Source organism: Neodiprion lecontei, chromosome 1 (genome assembly GCF_021901455.1).
Source record: "Neodiprion lecontei isolate iyNeoLeco1 chromosome 1, iyNeoLeco1.1, whole genome shotgun sequence".
Taxonomy (NCBI): Eukaryota; Metazoa; Arthropoda; class Insecta; order Hymenoptera; family Diprionidae; genus Neodiprion; species Neodiprion lecontei.
Window position 1 is genome coordinate 34648862 of NC_060260.1, and position 16771 is coordinate 34665632.

The following is a 16771-nucleotide window of genomic DNA, read 5'->3' on the forward strand; positions in this document are numbered from 1 at the left end:
AAATTGAATTTCATTCTGAATCAGATTGCTCTTGATGTGATTGAATTTTGAAAAACGGCATAAATTTGCAGCATGAAACACACGCACGCTTTCGCCCCGCGTTGCCTCTTCATTTGCGCCGTCCTCGCTTCGTTAGGAGGTTGAGATAAATTTTCGGCAGCAGATTCGACAGTCGGGTTACAATGGTCGTTCGACGTTTATGAATATTCATATTCCTTTATCCAAAACAGTCCGTCTTTGAGGGACGGGGTGCAAATTCTGAATTGGAAAAGATCCGAAAGCTCTAAATTCCGAATTTTTTGCTAGCGAAAGTCAAAGTAAAGAAATCAAACTTTAGCGAAATATGAAAGTTTCTAATGGTCCAAAGTCCGACACTCAAAGTTCCGAAGGTGCGAAAATGAGAAAATTTAAAAATCTGAAACGTCGAAATTCCAAATGATCGAAGATTTTCAGCTCTATGAATTTCTGGCTTGGAGATATTTCACCACTTTGATCTTCTTTGTTCTGGATTTTCGATATTTTCACTTTCGGAATCCTGGTAATTCTGATTATCGGTTTTTCTAATTTTTTATACCCACTCGTTGAGTAAACTACGCTGGGTGAGTATATTTAAAATTTCAAAATTTTACTCCATCGAAACTTTAGTTTTCGGAACTTTGTTCCATCGTAACTTGAATTTTCGAAATTTTGCGTTTCGAAACTTTTAGCCGTCGGATTTCCAACCATTCGATACCTCGTTGTTCCGTAAAAGTTTGATTTCTTTACTTCACCAAGTTTCACCGCCATATAATTCGGAATTAGACGCTTTCGGAACTTAAGCACCGTCCCGTCTTTGACTCGGGGCTAAACGCGCTCGTCGATCGTAGCCGCATCTGCGCGGGGGAATAATCGAGTCAGGAAATTCGATTTGTTGATGCATCGAGCGGTTTGTAAAGGATCGCTGGAGATTAATGCAGGGCTTGTCGCTCCGGGGGCTTTTGCATCTCTTCCTCCGCCTGATTGAGAGTCGCAAAGCGTGCTGCATCGCAGCCAACCGTCGCTGTTGACACCCGCGTTTACCCGACGTCGGACCGACGCTTGAGCTGCTCCACTCGCTCGCTCTCGATCCGCCAACGTCCAATTTCCCCGCCGCGATAAACGCCTGCTTTCCCATTACACCATCGCGCGCGTTTCCATGTCGATGTCTGTATAGGAACGAAGATTTCTGGGAAAAGCCACGGAATTTCGTTCTTCTCTTCGCTAAAATATGATAATAGCGATGAGAATGTTTTTTTCATCAATTCGGGTTACAATCCTGTACAGTGTTCGATATCGCTTCAAGTTCGTGCCTATACACACACATCTCAATTTCTCGTCTGTAAACGAAAAACCAAAGAACTTCACGACTTTTCTCACACAGTTTTCGAGTTATTTAATTCAAATGACGGAAATTTAATTCTAGGTACGACAGTCAAGGGAATTGCTTGCCTCAATCGTCATTTATCCATGCGTGGAATTATAACGACATTCCGAAAGTAGAGAACTCAGTTCCTACACTGAAACGATTTCTACATCCAATATAGATTACACATAGAGACGAGTTTACGGAGATAATTTTCAAACGGATTTCGTAAGAAGCTCCGTGCTTCAATTACACCTGAACCATTTCAGGAGCGATTGTTTGTCGGGATTTAATATTGAAAAGTATAAAGTTGAAAATTTACTCGGACTCGAACGTTAATTGTCACGTAGGCCGCAGATCGTGCAATTCGAAGGCCGAGTTAAGCGGCTAATTTTTAAGAAAACCACGAAAGCACTCAGGGAAGGCTGAAAGCTCGAGGGGTGATTTAAGTCAGGCCTCGACTTCGGTAAGAATCTCGCTCCCAACTCTCTGCCGTTAAACGGGTATAATTTTCCCGGGCAATAGGCGGGTGATTTACATTTCAAAATGTTGTACCTACTCCCCGAGGAGAGAAGACGATTACCTACCAAGGTCTGTATGCGCGGCTCGCGTAGCGACGTCGTCACACCTGGTGCATCGTGCACTCGGAGTTTCCCGGTGCAATGAAGTCCCCGATATGAAATGAAACCTGGCGTAGTGAGGACGATCAACACAAACTTCCGTAATTGCCGACTAATGAAAGCTCCGAGAGCCAACGGAGCGCGCGGCAACAACGACCCTGTCCAACTTCCGAGCTTTGATATTGCCTTGTACCTACTCCGTTCGCGATTCTCGGTTCCCTCCGCTTTTTGCCCGCCGCGTCCCGGCTTTTCTCTCGTCGAATGTAATAACTTAATTATACGGAAGAAAGAATTCCGCCGGGCAGTTTGCTTCTGGTCTTCGAGAGTAACGGTAATATTGCGGGTAATGGACGTCGCTGTGCGCCGCGTTGATACGACTTATATACGTTCCATTTGTCATTTTTACTCTACCTACGTACGCGGGTACCGGAGACGTCTCGTTGTCGCATCGCGTAGCCTTGTTGCGGGGAAGGAGAATCTCGTTAAGGGCACCGTTTATCCGAGAACGACCCAGCCTGATGTGCGCTTATTATTGCCGGTTCGGAGTCGATTTTCTACCTTTGTCTTTGCCCCGGCTCAAGTATTACCCCACTAGAGGGAAGTATTAATTCTACCCGCGCTCTAAGCCTGCCCGGTATTCCGAGGCTCGAAAGGCTTTTCATGTCAGTCGTCTCCGATTATGTATTCAAATCCTTTTCATTCAAACTTGAACTTCCGAAATTCAGCTTGCAGGGCATGAGAACCGAGCACGTGCTTTTCATACGTCCACATTTGACGGTGACAAGAAAGGAGGAATTAGAAAGAAAGGAAACGAGGCTCTCTGCATCCCCTCATCTTTTACCGAAGCGAGTGTGCAAAAATCTTTAAAACCGTACATTAGAAGTTTTAATCAAGAAAATAGATCATCGTACTTACAATTAGAAAAATATCGATTTTCTCGGTAAATGTTTGCAGCATGGAAAATTCCAGTTATTAAGTTTATCCCCTTGACTTGTCAACAAAGTTAAGTAGAGGAAATCTCGTATCAATATTGACAGTTCCAAGATCGCTTTCACCGTACTTTCCAAACATTTCTGTGTCCGGATCCGACCGTTAGACTTTGAGTTCGCGTTAGCTAACTTCCATGACTAATAGAAGTAGTTTACCCTCGGTTCGCGAAGAAAACAGGCCTCGCCGTTTCTCGTCTTTAGTTTCGTTTTCGAGAATCATTCTTCCTATTCCTTCCACTGGAATACACCGTACACAACGATCTCGATTCAATAACTATATTAGTTCGTGATTGTTTACAGTTTTACAGAATCTCCGATTTAAGCGAAGCGGTTTTAAATTTCGAAACGTGAGATCATCTGCTCGTCCGCCACCCACAGGTCGATAAAACTTCTAAAACAGCCAATTCGGCCGATCACGTTTTCACCGGCATGACTCCGGGAGTAGCTTTTATCTCGAATCTTGCCCTCGATCCATCCATTAGCGCCGAGCCATGAGTTATGCGGTTAGATAACGTCGGAAAGCTGTGACACGAGTTAATTAGCCGCGTCAAAAAACGTCGGTATTAAAACATGACCGTTCGCCGTTAAAGGTAGTGAAATATTTCCCTCATATATTTTCACCGAGATTGCACGGACGGCTTTGAATTGGATTCAACCCTCCCTCGGACTGTGTCTAAAATTTCGGACACCCACACGGCCGTCGCTCTTCGCGCGTGTAGATCGACGACAGTCGTTACCAAGCGTTCCTCGTTTTCGACGAAAGGATATCCCGAATCCTCTGCAAGCTTAACTTCTTTGATGTATTTTTTTCCTTTCTGTTTTCCGTACAGGAAATTAGGCTGGAGATTGGGCCTTCAGTCTGTCACTGGGGCCCTCTCCCTCGCCTTTTTCTTGGGCCTCGTCTACAGGAGCGCCTCTCTCTATCATCCTCAGCGCCGGGCGATTCTCCACCTGAAGAACCAGCAGAGCAAGGTCAAAGAGCGGAAGCCCGCTCTAAGAACGCCCCGGCAACCCTTGGTCGACCTAAGTCCACTGGGGAGTCGACCTGTCCGGATGTTGATGCTCGCCGCGGGAGCTGCCGGCTTTGGCCTCTACTCGCCTGCATTTTACATCGTGAGTTCAACTATCTAATTCCGATGGGTAAATTAGAGGCAGGGTAGGGTTTAATTTTCACAGTCTTATTCAACGATATTGACCTATTTGCACATTTCAATTTTCCTGAATCTGATCTGATTTTATCTACATTGACGGATCTGCTTGTGTGGGAGTTGAAGCAAAAAAAAAAAACATTGATTCAAACATCACAGAGAGATCGGCCAAGTTTCGTGTTCGACTTTTATTTTATAGTGTTGTTTTCGAGAGTCGCATTATACGTATGCGCTTTAGATGCGGAGTAGGATGTAAGTTCAAATTCGCTAGAAAAAAATACGCCTCAAACTTTCTGCTTGTGTCTATAATTTGACTTGAAATTTCATCAGCAAATATACTTATCAAACTTGTGCAATTTCTGAAGTTGGATACTTCGCGGAACTTGTAATCTCGTGTTTTTTGCGTCTATTCGTATACGTGGGTGCAACAATACTTGAGAGTTAAAAATTTAATTTGATTACGGCACACCTAAGAAAAGGATCGTTTGGATCGACGAAGACATTCTTGTAAGCAGCGAAGACAATATTTTACTTCACTTAATCAAATCGTTCTTGAGTAAACGAGATATTACTTTCTGATGACAAATATTTAGTTACCTTGAGCAAAGCGTTGTCATTGCCATTCGCAAAAATATCTTCATTGATTCAAACAATTATTTTCCTCCATGTATCAGTGAATAAAATTTTGCTTCAATGTTACGATTGCCATCTTGCGTTATAAATTTTTGAATAACCTTTTACCGCAAGGTTAAAGAAACTCACAGATGATTACCGAACCTGTCAAAGCAACGCCTACGTATATAAAATCCGAAGGATAAACATCAATTCAAATTGTAACGAGAAAAAGAACAGTAGAAAAAAAAATAAATAAATAACAACAATAATATATGAAGGAAAGGTTTAAAAAATATAAAAATTTTAATTGATCCACTTGGGATTACGCGCGTTCCTGTATTATTATTGCACAGGACTAAAATCTCCATGAATACGTAACAATCTTACGACTTCGTTGTAATTTTATACACCCTGCAGGGTTAATACTGTGATCCCAGCCTTAGCATAAGCTCCTGAATACCTAAAATCGTAGCGAAGGTCCGCCGAACCTTTGCCGCGGGATATCGCGTTGCAAATTACCCACACAACCAACGATTCAAACTTCGCAATGTGGCAACTGGTCCTGATTCCAGGCTCTCCAAGGATACCAGGACGGCCTGGAAGCCAGCGCTCTGGTCCTGCTTCAGACTTGTCTGGGTCTTGCTGCTGCGCTCGGCTGTGCAGGATGGGGAGTGATCACGGCCAGACCATCGGCCCAGTGTCTCGTTTCGAGGCAATACTTGTGCCAAGCCGCGCTCATCGGTGTCGGTCAGTATGCGGTCCCTCATCCAAAAATTCTTTGTCCCATTTTTTCAAGAGAGAACGGTCGCTGCTCGCCGGACGGAAGACAATGCGCTCCGTTCGTTGAAAAGGGGAAAACAGGGAGGGGGAAAATTGAGGGAAAGAAAAGGAAGTTTGCCGAAGAGGCAAAACAAGGGTACTTTTTCCGATATTAAACGTGCTCGTGTTTCGGTTGCTTGGGACCATTAGCCCGGGCTCTTTGCAAACACTCGGATAACTTCCCCTTTTCAATCTCTCCGCATCCGCTTCTGCCTGCAGCTTCCGGAATCCTTCTTCACCGCTATAAACTCTCGGCCTGGTTCAGAGCTATCAACCCCCTGCCGTTGACCTCGCGCGGTAATGAGATTCCTGCGTAAACAGCCCCCTGTCGCCAAACCCTCCAACCCCTTTCCTCGCTCGAGTTTTGGCCTGGAAGTGTCATTAGTGATTATCACCCCTTCGCCAATTGACTTTAGCGGTGGAATTCTATCGACTCGACTTCCCGTGCTAACCTCGTTAGACTTTGTTCTTCGATTCGACATTCCGAGATGCGGTAGCGGACAGATTTCACGGCCATTCGGGAGATTTGATTCGGTATTTTCACCTTTCGCAAATTCATGATAAAAACGTTGAATTCCCCCGGGTGTGATGTGGATAGAAAGGAATACACGGTTTTGAAATAATATCATCCCGCACGAGAGATTTATTCGTGCCGTCTATTCGGTGAACTTCTGTTCACATATCTGTATAAATAAATTGGGTCTATTTGGTAGAAATATTGAAACGTACGGTGGAAGGGACGCGAGGGGAGCCGAATGACGGGGGGAAACTTTGGCTTGGTGGGCGAAGTGAACCGCTGATCTTCTTCGTTTTCTATAAACCGTTTCCGATAGCGTCGTGGATACGCGAGGGATTCGGTGAATTTGAGTTGACACCCGGTGGCTGTATCGATAGCGTTAAACGATCGACTTTACGCGGGAGTAAAGGTCGAAAAGAAAAGAGAGCGAGATGTCCAAGGGCTGACGGAGGCTCGGGAGAGCGGCGAGAATTCGGATGGAACAAGAGAAGCCGGGATTCGACATCGCCGCGGTTTTACTTGTTGATCCGGCATTCCCATCCGAATGTCGAATCTCGACTGCGGTCTGCCAACCAGCTTAGCCCGTCTTGCCCTTCAACGACCCATTGAAATGGTAATTCTTCTTCCCCCGCATCGCCGCTTCGAGAGGATAAAATCGTAATTTATTTTCACCCCTTCAGGATCTGCAGCTTCTCCGCTTCTTCCGTTTCTGGTGTCTTGATTCGCTTCCTCTCACTGCAGCTTCTCACGTTCTATGAGCCGAGATCTTACTTACCTGGAAGATTTGCACTCAGCCATTTTCTTCTCGGCAAAGATGATGTATACGTTGCTTACAGTTCTCAAGCGTGGTTTGTACGGCTTAAGTTATGAAGCGGTAACGGAGATCCACTTATAACCCGTCGCTTCTTATGTAGGGGAGAAAGTTCGACGCTTCGTTCGCGTGTTATAGGCCCGTATCTAGTGAAAGGATGATTTGTTAGATTTGCAAGCTCGGGGGTAGCTTCAGGATTCACACGCCGAAATGTTACGCATACAGGAGTGTAAGAAATAGCGATACCGATTCGATTTTAGTGGTAAGCAAGAAGCTCCGAGAGCCTCTTGCCTTCCAAAATAAAAGGAACGAGCAAATCTACGGACGTGGTTGAAATGAAAGAAGAAAAACCGTCCACCACACAGGAGGCAGAGACTGAAGTCAATGCTTTTCTTCCTTTATTAGATTAGTCGTGCCCCGGCACGACACCGTGGCCGATCCTTGAGCACGAGGCTCGTTAGTGGAGTAATTCCTTTACGCCTCATGACACCGAAGCTGGCTGTTCAAAGTGGCCATTTTTCAAGGGAAAATCAGGGGAGCGCATTCCAGGATAATACAATTGTTTGAAAACAGCGTTTGATTGTTTAAATGCAATGACAGAACGGGTATTTTATTAAAAGACAATTCGTCATACATTAGGTGCATACTATAATATGCCAAAAAAAAAACTTTTTTTCAAACGCGTATCAAAATTTTCGAGGAGCATCTCAAGTAGAATATGTCAGCCAAATATAAGCTCTTAATATTGATATTTAGAGGTGCCTGTTTTATTTTTTCCATTTTTCATTTAAGTAACATGTCAAAAAAAATCGGAAAATTGTAGAATCTTTTTTCTCTCGTAAATGGCTTAACTTCTCAATTATCTGTATGCAGATTCTTATAGAAAATTTCGCGCTGTATAAAAATGTACTGAGATAGTATTTTCCTAACTCTAACGGATTAAGAGATATTCAAGACGACTCGATGTTTATATGCGGATATCTCCATCGGCACACCCTTATGTATACCCGTGTTTTTGCAGGCTACTGCTGCTTGTCATGTCGGCTCATTAGATCCTGGATGTGTATAATCGGAGTTGAAATGGTGAATAGAATAAGAGAAATCCGACCGCAGAAGTTGCGAATAAGTTTCAGTGCGTGCGCGCGGCACCAGCTAGACTGAAACCACTAAATATTCAGGGGTTGGTTAACACGCTGCAATATTCAGCAGCCATGCACAGAACAAGTAGGAAAAAGTGGCGAGTGGGAAACAGAGAATGGGAATTCTTTTCACTCCCGGAGCGAGTGCTTGGCGATATGGGATGCAGTTCGGGGGCGAGCGAGTCGAGTGCGCGAAACTTGCAGTTTGCACCTCACGGTTTTAGCTTCCACTCGAGAAGAAGGAACCGAGTTCAAAGGAAAAACTAACGCCCGCCTCGAGGTAAAACCCGACGTTTTTCAGTCTTAAACGAGGTCCGTCAGTCACTGAAAATTAACCTGCGAACTCAGGACTTGACGTAAAAAGCAATGAAGGATTTAAAAGATCAAATAAATTATCACTGTAACAATTCCTTCGACATTCTCTTGATTATACCATAGCGATTGCTCAGCATGTGAAATAACCACCTGAAACGTATGTTCTTTTGCAGTTGTATTTTGAGGGGAGAGGCATCCGTTGTAAATACTTTGCTCTTCACCTCGCGTCGCCTAATCTGCTGATCTTTAGTTCCGTTTAGTTTTTAATCTGGCCTAATTACCCTCATCTAATCGATACATCGGGCAGCGCGCGTGCGGATGATTGGCTCTCATTTCAATTTAGTAAGACGGAGAAATTGGGGATATTGAGGGCGGTGCTCGATTCATAATAGAGGCTTTTTCCCTCGGCTCTCCGCAATAATCAAGCGAGGGGGGCTGGCTGGACGGCTCGGTGTTTTTGTTCGTCACTACTCGCCGGTTAATTGTTGTTATCGAGCCCTCGGGGTGGGAGGCCTGGAAGCAGGGGCCCAAATGGTCCTCGAACAGTCTCTCACAATCAGTGCTGCCGCATATAGGTAGGTACTTGCTCGGAGTACAATGCCGCGTCGCGACGTCGCGAGATTCCCGCAGTTGACGAGACGGATGGCGCCGGAATAAAAAAACGTGTTGCGTCTTACAAACGGCTTTTCAAAAACTCGGTCAGCAGCGTAGAAACCGTGTGAGAAAAATCCTGGGGCCACTTGTCAATCATCCACAAGTGTTGTCCTGCCTCTGGTACTCCACCCTGTAACGTTCAATTGCTTTGAATAATTACTAGGACGACCAGGATGCAGGGAATCGTTCAAAGATAGTTTAAAAACAACGAAATCAAATGAAGAATGACGATAGACAATTTTATTCGTGCGAAACAAAATTACAGAGTATGAAGGATGTCGTTACCATTTCATTTAGGTGTAAAATGCTCCGAATCTTATACATTGACCCCGCGGATCCTTTGAATATACCATGTTGAAAAACCGTTTCCCTCGAAAAGCATCAAATGTCCATAAACAACTGCTTCCTAATGCAATGGCTGGGAGATTTGCAACGAAGATACGATAGTGCGAGGTACGGAAAGCCGGGGCATTAGCATGGTCGATGGCTTCTCCGGCTTCCCCCCATCGCTCCAAGCTCTGGTTGTCCCTGCCTCCCGACTTGTCTCCGTTCTTTTTTCACGTCCCTTTTTCTTGTTTTCTATTTTCATCCTGCTTATGTACCTCTTACTTCGGCTTTGTTTCGTTACGTATAACTCGCCTCAGCTGCTCTTAGGGGACCGTTGTTACACTGTCTAATAAAACTTTCCCTCGCTCTCTATTTCTTTCACCAATGCCTATACAGTATAGGTATGTAGATACGCGGAATCTCGAGTTCGCGCTGCGTTCAACGAAACCTTTGAACTTATGTACAGCTATCGTTGATTTGCGGTACGTTCACCTTTATCATACGATGAGATCAGACTATAACTTTCCATTCAAGAGTTCCGAAAGGTAAATCTGTCGACGCCTTGTCACGATGTTTATTGCAAGTCTCGGAATTTCAAACCGTACGCAGGAGATTGTTGTTTTAATTAACCGATCTCGCGTGAAATTTTGATTTCTAGATTTCGCAATGTCGGAGATTGCGAAAATAACCCGAAAGCTGTGGATTTACAAAACTGGGCGACACGACGCCCCGTCATTTTGATCTTTTTCATCTCTGCTTTCCGTGTGTCGAGCTGTTTCGCATTCATTTCATTATTCTACCTCACAATCAGTATGCGAGGCTACTCTCATCCGCACGTTACGTACAATTCCGTCGAGACTTACTGCTTACCGAGCACATTTTACTGTTTTATTTGGAACGAGCTTTTCAAGAACTTTTTATGCAAATGGTGCTGAGTTTTTTTCATGCATATTTTCATGCATACATTATCTTTTGGACCTTTTATTTTTTGGATTAAACTCGAAGAACGGAGCGAATCATTCGTTGCACCATTTTGTCCGGCCGGAAATCGAGTCATGCGCTTGAAGCTATCGGCGTAGGTAAAGGAATATTCATGCAGGCATAGTGGACTTTGACTCCCTCAACCTGATCCTTTATACATGCAATAACCATGAATCGCGTTACTTTTGATCTTTGAAGTACCGAGTCTCCGTTGGTTATATAGCTACTGTAACGAATATGCGGCTTGCCTGGAACTTTAACCCACCGTCCGACCTCGCAATTTCATTCAGCTTCCCGCAGAAGGTGTATCTGATCACAATTAGATCATGGCTACTCTACAATTTCCCACTACTCTACATTCCAGTGATATTCAGAAATTACACGACATGAAAACGTCTCACACTTTGGATCAACGAACGGGAGTTTCAATTCGATTTTTCCTTTACTCCAAAACATGTAACGAACGATGTTGATTCTGAAATGAAAACTCTTTCACTCCTGTCTTAAAAACTTGTATTAAACAGAATTCCGTTCGAATGGTGAAAAAATTTTGTACCATAGAAAGAAAGATGACGAAAAAATAAACGCTGTTGCGAGCTTTAAAAATATTCTTGGTCAATGTAAGGGAAAGCGTCGACGATCACTTTGATGTTCGGTAAAATCAACAGAAGGCAAGGTCGGACGGTTGTCGAAGTTCCTCGAATCGCCAGAGTCGAATTGATCCGCGGATTGGAAACGGATTTGGGTATAAACGTGATTGGTTTAAGCTGTGGCACAGGTGGCACTCGGCAGCGTTCAGGGCTACCATGGACTCGTTCTTGCTTCCGGACTGTACGGAGCTTCGCTCGGTGGCGTTCTCTACTCCCTGAAAATGCTGGCCCTCGAACGACTCAGGGCGAGACACTTCTCCAGGGCTTGGGCCCTGGTTCAGGCCGCCGAAGCCTTGCCTATTCTTCTAGGAGTTCCTCTGACAGGTCAGTATGATATTTAAACATTTTCCTGAGTAAGAGCACTAGATCAATAAGGATAGATATACCGATTGTGGCCACCTTAGAACCAGTCGTGGTCTTACAATTAGTTTTATCCAATTCTGATCATATTCATTACGTACGTGTGAGCGGAGGTTGTGTACACAAGTGGTGCAGAGGTGTTTCGATCTACGTAAACACTACGATTTTTAATTGATGTAGTTCTAACGATAAGTATTGGAGATTTTGTTTAAAACTTAAACAACGGTGTATTTCAGTCACGAGTTCTGTAATTCAAGAGATAAGAATACAATTTAAGAAGTACAGAACTTTATGAGGGTGGCTCCAAACGGTACAATGACTAGAAATACCGAATTTATATTTATTATATTATATTATATTATATATTTTGACTCTTCCATGGTTAAACTTAATCATGTGAAACGGAACATCGAGTCTTTGAGAACTCGATACCGTGACCGTTCTACTATACTGCCATTCTACTTTTTCACACCAACTCATGTCCAACGATATTATTGTCCTTGAAAAAAGGCGAACGGCGAAAGCTCCCACCCCTTACTGCCGCGCGGGGACTCTGAACTTAAACTGAAAGCTTTTCCTCTGATCCATAGGTTACATGAACGCGAGCAGCCCGCGGGTCGGCTACTACGCGTGTACCCTGAGTTCGCTGTCGGGGGCGGCGTTGCTGTTTTTAGTGGGCTGGGGGCGACACCCGTCTTCGCCAGCTTTGGGACCCCCACCCCCGCCCTGCGCCTGCCCGCCGCCCCCGAGGCCCCGTCTCCCAAAATCGCAGAGTTTGCACGTGCCGCTGGCCATCGACGTAGATGACGACGCGATTCCGCAACCGATGGAGCTGCCGGGGTACTTCCACCCCCATTTTCACGGCACCCTCAGACCGAGCAAAAGCTACCCCGAGGGCCTGAGCTACCCGGAGTTTTACCGGACACGTCCCAGGGCTCATCGCGACGTCACCGTCATCGAACAAATTACGACGAGCGTCTGAAGCCCCTCGCCGAGTCTTATACTTAATTAGTCTCTATTAAGCGCCGGTCCGCCGTTTACGCCCGTTGGATGGGAAATTAACCAAGGCTGGGAGAGTGTGCTTCCCGCGGGGTGTGTTAAGCAATTCACGTCCGCCCGGACTTCCGGCATTTCATTTCACTAATCACGATCAATGACCAGGATTCTTCGCGGTTACTTACCTCAAACGCCCTTGCTCATGGATAATTTATGATTGTTTATTAATCGTCGGATTGAATGTCAGAACACGTCGAAGGGAAACTTCGGTCGTCTAGGCATGTCCTAACCCTCGTCGGCTACTTCGTAACGGGGTAAAATTATGTGCAAGAAGTTGTACCATCCGTGGGACGATTAAGGGTTGGAATTATAGCCGGTGGGTTAATTCGTCCAACACCGTAAAGACGCCCCTTGTTAGTCGAGAGTGACGTAACGCGCAGAATCGTTTTACGGTCCGTGCAATATTAATGGTTAGTCATTTTACTCACGACTTCCCCTTGTACCGCGTTCTAAGAACAGCTGCTACATTTTATTCAGTTTTCTTAATTTCTTTGGCTTTCCTTTTCCCATTTATATAAACTATTTCGTAGCCGGTAAAAGCGTCGCTGTGTACGCATGCAGATTGTACGTGTATAATACCAATCTCGGACGTAGATTATACGTGCATCACTTGACATGAATCATTTTTTACACTTTTTAACCGTGGCAGAACAAGGCGTGATGAAAAATCCTCGTTGTTCGTATATATATGACGTGAAAAGTAATTAATAATTGAATCATATTACCGGTAGTATTTATGTATGTGAGGCATATTCTTATGTGCCGAAAATGCTCACGTATATAAATAAATTATACGCATATGAATTTTAAATTGATAATCCTTTATTTATCTACGAGAATATGGGAACAATTTTAAGCGGCCTGCCCCAAACGCGAAAAGTTTATCCGGTGTAGTTACTATACATACACATGTACGTTACGTGTTTGTAATTTGACTGCTTAACAGGTGAGATTTTACGATTCTACCGAAACTGGCAAGATTCGTTGATATAACAGTAGACATCGTGGAGCGAGACTAGGAAAGAAGAAGCTAAGAATGAGCTTCTTTGTCTTTAGAGATTTACAAATCGAATCAGCACCATGTATATGTAGGGGCGTGTAATGAAACATATAATTTTAAGAATTCATTTAATCAAACTGATCAATTAGTCGCGATTATTCATCTCGCGATGTATAACCTGTACATGTTTCAGTCTGCATTTTGAATCCAAATATAGGTGCATCAAAATAAGATTAATGAAGAATATTTCCGCGAGGGTCAATAAAACTCATCACTCATATTTTGAATTCTTTGCCTAATACTAATAAGCCGCAATTCTACGTAGACTGATACGTATACGGATGCATTCGGAGATTGATAATCTGGAACAATAAGTAAATAGGTACGTGCGAAACAATCCGAAAGGGAGCCTACCTGCTAATTGCGTGAATCTCTCGACGAATATCGAATTGATTACCGTAATTTGAGGAATAGTGAACGGGATATCTTGATTTACTTTTATATCTACGATTACTAGTTGAACGAATGAAAAATAAAATTGTGTAAATTCTTTTTCTCTTACAAGTAAAACAGAAGAAGGTATAACGGTGATCAAATATCTGCGAATATATTACAGGCATAAATTTTTTCAACGAAAATTGTGATTCCGCAGTCCTGGCGACTAATATAATCGGCAGGTTGGTTCCATCTTTCTATAAAAAAAAATATACAGTATTTGTGTAATTTTTTTAAACTCGAAAATATAAACGAACGTTTAATTATATATGCGCGGTAGAAGAGATAGATAGAAAGTTTCGGAGCTGGTCTCCACGGGGGGTTTAATATATAGTATAATTTAATACAATTACTAGGTATGGACTATACATACAAAAAGGATTAAAAAAAATTACATGTAAAGTTATTGTATTGTCAATATAGACTAATTAACGGTATTCCCGCGCATACGTTTGTATTATACGTATATGAGTATGATATACAAGTGATGATGTATTAAAAATTTTCTCGCCCGTTGTTCAAAGTATGAATTTTGGGTTTGTGCTGTGAAATTGAATGTATATTCCATTCCCAGGCCTGGCTCATTGTCAATTTAACGAATACGTTAAAATTCATGGGGAGAACCCTGCTCGCCATGTTGGCCTTGCTCGCAATTAAACCTTGAGAATGCAATAGGCAGCTCCTTTTTATCCAGCGATCGTGATTCGAATATCACTCGGATACCGAGATCACTGCCAACTGTATAACTTTTGGTGTAAAACGGATGAGAGGTTTGAAGTATGTGATGCTACTCGCCTATGTTCCATCATTGTTCCTTTTGACGAAACACGCAAGTGTGAATGCTGCTACCTACCTACCTGCAGACTAGGTACGACGTATCGTTGTGAAAAAAAAATTCAATTACTATCTGTATCGAAAAATAGTCGAGCGAAACTTGGAAATTTCTAGAATTAAGAAATTTTTTTAAATCCTATCACATTCACTACTTCGAGTTCTATACGATACTCAATTTTCGTTTTCACGTTGTCTTTATCTTGACGTTCTTAGCCCAGCTTCGACTTCTTGCTTATTGACAATCATCACCACATCTTAGGCGAACAGTCATTGTCTTGTCAAGTTTCCACCGACTCTGATTACGAGTCGTATTTTTCACCTGTCAACATTATATTGGCTTTAATTAGTCAAATGATAGTCGAATTCTCGTCAAGTGTGATGCCTAGGACAGAAATACACATGTATTGATAATTATCATCCGTATAAAATGCACTCATCAATCCAGATGTAGCTCGCAAGAGCTGCGATAGTTTTGCGACTAGACTTCCGAGCGGTTAACGTTGCAAGTCAATTGTACCTCTCATGATGATTTACGGAAGTCAAGTGTCGACTAATCTCAGTACCATAATATCCTTCCTGCAACCGCCGTTACGAGTAGGTGAACAAATTAAACGTGTAATATTGTTGCGCATAGATACAGGTTACATGCGTTAGCTGATGAACCGCAGGGACAAATTTTTTGTAAGTCCCTGAACGATCGGTCAGCTTGTAGAGTTTATTTGATTTCCAGTGCGAGAAATGCTGGATAATAATTTCATACAACGTATAATTATTTCTAGAACAACCCCCAGTCAAGTTGAATGAATTTTTTTTAAATAAAAACTGAGTTTCTTTTCTTCTTCACCCGATCTGTGCATACAGAGGATAATGCTCGAATATCGTTGTAATACGGAGTAACTGCAGCTTTTCAACGACTTTTCGTGCCCGAGCCTTTATTTAAACCTCTTTGCTACGCATATTCGAGCCGTGTATTCTTTAAGTAAGAATCGTCGGCCATACGGACTTTAATCACTGTAAATACATATTACTGTCGATTGTTTGAGCCGAGAGGAAGAAATGAATTAATAAAACAACATTCCTCCAGACAACGTCTGTCACCATTAAATATGTTTCTTCAGCTTTATAATGACAGCTGCTAATTGCAGCACGTGGGCAAATGCAGGCTATATGATCAAGCGACTCGTACATACGTCAATTGTAAGCACATGTCACTCTGCGATTAATGTATTCAGGTGGGTAAGACTATCGGATCGTATTACGCTTCTTGTGCAATATAACGAATTACTCCGTGAAACATTGTCTGGCTATCGTCGTGATCGAAAAACCGATTCGAACCTGATGATTTTGGATACCTCGAAGGTTAGCGCGTGATTATAGACGGTGTATAATGATGAAAACAACTGAAAAGAAAATGAAATGTGAAATCACCGTTTGTTTCCTCATTCACCCGCAATCGGTATGAATTTCATACGGAATGAACAAGGGTTATTTGCGTATGACGACGATGAATGTTGGCAAAGGTAGCTGCTATAGTATTATCGAAAATATGACTAATCTATTTTTTGAAGTTTTAGTTATATAGAACGTAATACTGAATAGAGGAAAATGGTATGCGTGTTACGATTATCATCGCATTTGTTGGATAACTGATTGAGATTATACATACAGTTGTGCAAATATTGTCGTATGCTCGTTTTTATTTGAGAATGGTCTGAAAAAAAAAAGGTGAAAAATTATTTCTTCCACGTTCTCGTAATCTCATTTCGGAGAACGTCGAGCAACTTGTATCCTTGGGCCCAATATCGTGTTATCGTTCACAAGCAACTTGACGCATTTGACGGATCGTCATAGTAAATGTTCGACCGATCGGTTGTATTTGAACGTAATTTTCGACGCTTGATTTCTGAAAAAAATAGTACCATGAATCATGTGAATTTCACGCGGTGTAACGGAAGTACTTCGAGCCTCGGTATAGACGAATACGATTACAAGTTATACGTATACATGTAACGATATTCTATTGTTCGCGAAGTGAAAGAGTTATCCCTATAGATGAGGTA

General features: G+C 42.9%; 1 protein-coding gene across 1 annotated transcript in view; it reads left to right on the plus strand.

Moving 5' to 3' along the window:
• Positions 1 to 14575, plus strand: part of LOC107223584 (monocarboxylate transporter 11-like) — a 72991-nt gene extending 58416 nt beyond the window's left edge. The window contains exons 8-11 of the mRNA XM_015663300.2: positions 3821 to 4103; positions 5326 to 5500; positions 11084 to 11290; positions 11917 to 14575. Coding sequence (XP_015518786.2) covers positions 3821 to 4103; positions 5326 to 5500; positions 11084 to 11290; positions 11917 to 12308 — 1057 coding nt within the window. The 3' untranslated portion in view covers positions 12309 to 14575. The remainder of the gene's footprint in view (positions 1 to 3820; positions 4104 to 5325; positions 5501 to 11083; positions 11291 to 11916) is intronic.
• The last annotated feature ends 2196 nt before the right edge of the window (positions 14576 to 16771 follow it).